This window comes from Pteropus alecto, unplaced genomic scaffold, assembly GCF_000325575.1.
Source record: "Pteropus alecto unplaced genomic scaffold, ASM32557v1 scaffold46, whole genome shotgun sequence".
Taxonomy (NCBI): Eukaryota; Metazoa; Chordata; class Mammalia; order Chiroptera; family Pteropodidae; genus Pteropus; species Pteropus alecto.
This window is the reverse complement of record NW_006439231.1, coordinates 784,142-790,141: the sequence shown is the minus strand read 5'-3', so window position 1 is coordinate 790,141 and position 6,000 is coordinate 784,142. Positions and strand designations below refer to the sequence as shown.

At 33.9% G+C, this 6,000-nt stretch overlaps 1 protein-coding gene across 1 annotated transcript in view; it reads right to left on the bottom strand.

Annotated features, from left to right (window-relative positions):
• Window positions 1-220: 220 nt before the first annotated feature.
• The window catches only part of LOC102883998 (transmembrane protease serine 11G), a 35,366-nt gene continuing 29,586 nt past the window's right edge, over window positions 221-6,000 (bottom strand). Inside the window, exons 7-10 of the mRNA XM_006916529.1 lie at window positions 5,362-5,533; window positions 4,064-4,323; window positions 1,511-1,653; window positions 221-382 (exon numbers count right to left, since the gene is read on the bottom strand). Coding sequence (XP_006916591.1) covers window positions 221-382; window positions 1,511-1,653; window positions 4,064-4,323; window positions 5,362-5,533 — 737 coding nt within the window. The remainder of the gene's footprint in view (window positions 383-1,510; window positions 1,654-4,063; window positions 4,324-5,361; window positions 5,534-6,000) is intronic.

Below are 6,000 nucleotides of genomic sequence, written 5' to 3'. Positions count from 1 at the left end.
GTTTGTGGAGTGGACAATATTTTGTATGTTCAGGGTCAGCAAATCACTTTAGATAATGTGAAAGAAAGCCTACTCTCCTCACATTTAAGGGGAGAGTTGTCAGATCACGCTTATTTGCATCTTGAACTCAATGACAATATACATAGTAAAACATACCAGACACAATTTGCTAGAGACCATACATGACATTTACATTTTGGAGGTAGAGATGATTGTTGCATTACATGTTAGTTTTGGATTTAATCCAATCTCGATAAAGAGTCACTTTTGTATAAATCCCAGGCTTGTTTTCTTTTCCACAGTCCATTCCCCAGCTTACTATTCCAATAACATACCAGATGTTTCCATCACGTGCTATAACCAGAGGTCCCCCAGAATCACCCTGGAGAAGAAGAAAAAATATTGTCAAAGTAATAAATAAAAGGATATCAGAATAAGAGTTAATCAGCACCTGAATGTCTAATAAATTCATATTTGAATTGCAGTATGTAAAACTAATTTTATTTTTGCTATTAGTATTAATATGATAATTATATTTATTACTTATTATCTCTGTTATTATCTTATTTTCTCTGCTTATCTCTATTAATATCTTCACCTAAAAGATAGTGTGAATAAAGCTAAGGTTTCAATTTTATCCTTGTACAGTTTTTAGTTTTGCTCTATATAAACAGAGAGTGCAAACTGAACCTAAGTTAGGCATACAATTCTTGTATAAATGATGACTTGAGGCTCAACTAAATGCCACCTCCTTCACGAAGCCTCTCCTAACTCCATTAGGTAGAAAATAATCTCTTGCTTTGAGTTTGGCTCTCACCTTGTTCCACTCATACCAGTTGATAGGAAGATAATGCTGTATCATTATGCAGCAGTTGGTTTGAGAGGAGGAAGGTATTGAAAGGGCACTCCAAGCCAATGTGCATCATTTATCACTCAAAGGATCTTGCTCCAAACCAAGGTGGAATCCGTAGCCCTGGTGAGCTGGTTGGAAATGTATGAATCAGGAGGACTTCTCTGATATCTTTAACCAAAGGTTTGGACAACTGATCTACAATTTTATCTTTTAGCAATGAACCTATTCATTCAAAAGAAGTATTATGTGGGAGCCCCTTACAGACTTTTTTTTTTTAAATAAGAGAGATAATCCTGTTTGAAGCAAGTGTGGTGTCTAGTCTTGTGTCTTTAGCTCTCTTCCTTTCACATGCTTCTTAGTACACCTCAGTGCTCAGTAGACAGAGTGTGAAAACCCTGGTTTATCAAAAGCTATTCTCTTCAGCTCTAATCAGAATCCTAACTTGCAGCTGGTGATAATTCTTACATATGGATCTGGACAGTAATAGGGTGTTAAATAAAGAGTATTTATTATGATTCTTCCATTTCCTCTTTTTATACTCTCCTCTCTCCTTCACAACTTAATTTTATAAAGTACCATGAAATGACATTGGTCTATGGTTAGTAAGTTCATCTTTATTCAACGAATCCATTTTTGTAGATTTGAATCCATCCTTACCTCACAGGCATCACGTTTTCCTGATAAGAATCCAGCACAAATCATTCCTGATGACACAGCACCACCATATACATTAACTTGATTACATATATCATTACTTATGATCTCTATTTCAACTTGTCGCAGAGTATTGGGAAAGGGACCTAAAGAAGAAATAAATAGATGAAGAATTTACACATTTCTGCTTATGATAGTTAATTGCATCTTGCAAAGGATAGATCAATGATAAAACATATGTCTGGAAGTTGTAAGACTCTGATCATATTCAAGTTATATTTCTTGGATGACTTCTGTGTAACAGGTTCGAAGACAATTGAGAGGATGAAGGAGGGCAGTGTTTTTAATTTGATCAACAAGTCAGGGTAATTCTGTGCTAAGGACTCTGGTTTTGGAGGCAGCAGATATGAATTTGTACATTTTGTACAATTTATATGCTATTTGGCCTTGGACAAGTTACTTAATCCTACTAAGCATCACTTTACTCATCTGTAAAAAGGAGAAAATAATACCTCTCATATATTTATTGTGAAGGTTAAAAAGTAATGAACAATCAGTTATGACAGTACCTTGCCCCATTAAAGATTTCAGTCAGTGGAAGCTATTGGAGAAATAGGGTTATATATAAAACCATCATGGTCTAAAAGCTGCACTTCAGTGTTAATGATAGATGGCGATTGCGAGAACTTTTTGAAAAGAAAATTTATGTTTCTAGGGATTTTGTTATTCATCAGAAATAAATCTAATTCTCTGTTTATAACTAGTAAATTAACTTACCTAGGATTTACCATCTTGCTGAAAAACTAAGCCTGACTCCTCTATAGTCACTGAAAATTCTCTAGTGAGTTTCTTCACCTCAGTTATCATTTGTAAGCATGGGAGGGGCATTGTATGACAATTCTCTCTTCACTTCATTTTTAAATCTGGTTGAAATGCTTCCAGTGAGAGAATTTCTTCACCATCTGCTCTTTATACATATTTTTAAACAATCTCAACTATTTATTTGTGTAGGTGCCCAGCAATATTCAATACTATCTCTTTTGTAGTCTTTAATTGGCAGTTAAAATGTATAGGTATTCCCAGGCTTTACTCAGCTGTATTTCAACTACTTTTAATTTCTGTGTGTCTATTTTTTTAATTTAGCTCATTGGTCTACGATACTTAGTTTTAAATTTCAATTGATTTTAGTTCTTTAATTTCAGCTTTTAAAAAGTCAATTTAAGTGCTTAACAATATAATAAGCTATTTTACTATTCCAAACTATTCAAGATAGAAACTATCCAGAATAGAATGCTTTTGTTTTACAAGCTGTCTGGTAATAAGATTTCTAATTAGATATAATGGGATAGATCTTGGGAGGTAGGAGAAGAAAACCCAATAGTCCTTATTTCAGTTTCAAAATGCAGAAAAAAACCATAGTCAAATACCTATTACTTAATCTTGGACTGATGTCTAACAAATTCATGATGTTATTCATGAACTTCTTGCAACTTCTTAGAGTAGACAGACCAATACTCAGTAATCTAAACACTATTGGACATTAAATAATTCATGAAAATGTCCCAAATCACTCCCAAACTACTACTCTGAGAGAGAGTGATATTAAGTTTAATTAGATTCTAGAGGAAGTACAATGATTCTGCCCTAGTGGTTGATGTTATCTGTTTCTATCCAACCCATAAGTGGTTTTTCTAATCCCAAAGGGTTTAATTCCTCTTCATACTCATTACCATTGCCTATAAAACAAAGCAGATCCCTCAGAGATAAGGAAAAGAACTCTTGGACTGTAACAAAAGCATATAAACCTGGACCCAATGTCAGAATTTTGGAATGCATATTGAAGGAAAGTAGACTTCTATATAAATCAATTGATGAAGACTCAGTAGATAAAAGCTATACTTTGAACAAGTACATAAATAAGACTATAACTTCATAGTAAGAGCCTGGAACAAGAATCCAAAGGGCAGATTAAACCATATGTAAAAAAGTAGCACCAAGAGACATAGGAGACTCATATTAGGATCTAAAGGTCTATCTGTAGTTATTGTGTATTATTAAGTGTAGTAAAATGTCATATTTATCAACTTTATAAAAATCACCAGCTCAAAAACTATTCCATAGATACATGGATCAGAAGGCCTCTGTTTAATATTTAGTGTCAGAAATGACATTCAAATTGCTTGCTTAAGGCTATTTCTGTTTAGTTGCATGAGACATTGCAGAAGATTATCTTTGCTATTGCTTCCAAGTCACATACTTTAAGAATCATGCAACCATAGCAGAATCTCTATAGTTTCTGAAATAACTTATAAAGAAAATAATAAACTTGATATGGTATAATATATAATAATAATGTATAATAGTAATAGCCAAAGTTTTCATAATTCACCATATCTGGGTTTTTGTTTGTTGTTTTTGCCATATTTTTCATAGGATATATTGATTTTATATCTTAACCTCTTATTTTCTATATTTTGATTTAGTATCTTATTTTATATGTCCACTCAAATGAAGGGTTTCATTTTTTTGCTTGAATTTTTTTACTGAGATACTCACCATTTGTTTTTAAAGCTCCCCATCCAGTGGCAAACACTTTACTCTTAGGTAAGACTTCAAAATTAGCATCTGGGAGACAGACTCTGTGTACTTCATCAGAAAATAGGACAGAAGTGGAGAGCTTCACCACAGCGATGTCGTCATCATGCTTATGGGCAGCATAGTTTTCATGAACGATAATTGACTGCACCTTTCTTCTCATTAGTGGAGGGCTTAGAGTTGTTCCAAAACTAGCCGTCCAGAGTTTGGGGTTTTTGTAACTGATCACAGATTAAAAGGATTATGGTTGGTTCATTTATGATCTAAAGTTGTCCAGGACTCTGGATGAGCATTGGACATAAGGGTTAGAGAAGGGCAAATTGTTTAAGATGATAGTTGATTGGGATCTTCCCACATTCTTGTTTGAAGTTCTCCTCTAGGGCTGCTTTACTTTAATTTAGCTGGTGACAATCCCCCTCCTCCGCCCCCGCCATTCTAATGTAGCTTAAATTACTCTCCTCCAGAGGGAGTTGATATTTTTTTTTTAAAGAAAGCAATACATTATAAAAGTAATACATATTAGTTGAAGAAAATATAAATAAAAATTAGACATGTACCCACATATATACACACATACACACTTACATCCCTGAATAGTTATATAAATGTAAGTATGCATAGTTATGTAGAGAGAAGGGGAGGAAGGCAGAGGGAGAGGTAAGGGAGGGAGAGAGGATGGGAGAGACAGAGACAGAGAAAGAGAGAGAGAGAAGAAGGGAGATGGTAAAATTAGAGCTATGCTTTATATATTGTTTTCTCATCCTTTTAGGTTAAAATTTTATCTAGAATATTTTCCCATTTTATATTCCACTAGAGTTACTGTGTCACTTTATAGTCTCCAAATGTCCCGTATGTTAAATCTTCAAAAAGCATATAAAAAATAAAAGCACAGCACCGAAGATATTCATGTGGGATAATCAGATGTAAGTTTGTGAGTTGGGATTCTATTGGCAAAGTTTTAAAAAATTCACAATGTATCTCAGGAAAACTGGTGCATTTGTTTAAAATTTGACGGTGTTGGCTTGTTCTTAAAGTTGAGATTGTTGGAGAATATATATTCAATTGGAACTGGAGATTCTCTATCTAATATTTTCTACTATTTCTCAGTAATTGTTTCTTTTTTCTAAGCCTGACAGACAATCACGAGTACCACTGGGGGGCCTAAGATGATTAACGACAAAGGGATGAGAATTATGGGAAGTGAATGTGAGAAAAACAGGTGAAATTTCTGAGCTTATTGATACAGACCGAGGACTTACGTGTCAAAGCAGTGAGCAGCAGTCAGGAGCCACTCCTCACTTATCAGAGATGCCCCACAGAAATGGATGCCATCCATTTGCAGGCTGGCTTGCCATGGCCAATCAGCTTTCCTTGCAACATATCCATCAGCAATTCTTTCCATGGTTGGAGACTCCCTTCCTAAACCACAACCTGTCGCAAGAGAATAGATGGTTATTTCCAGTTATAAATGTGTGTAGGTATGTCTGGCACATAGTTAAAGATAAAAACATTTTTAGGTTTGCCTTGCCTTAAAAAATAATCAAAATCATATGATAGAATGATTATTCACATTGAAAACAGATTCAATTTAAAAAATAAAATCTTTAAAACCCCCCTGATGTATTTAAAGCGATTTCATTTAATTTTTTTAAATGTTTTTCTGAGTCATGTTCTTATATGCAGCAGTTTTGTCTCAGTAATGTTTGACAATTTTGAGTGTGAAATGTATGGAAAAATACCATTTGTACTATTGCAGAAAAATACCATTTGTACTATTTTAAAACACTTTTCTAATATTACAACTATCACATTACTATAGTATAAATGTCACATTCACATATTAAAGTTGGTAGGTGCTATTTAATTCTAAGCAGAATTTTCTACTTTAACAAAGCGAG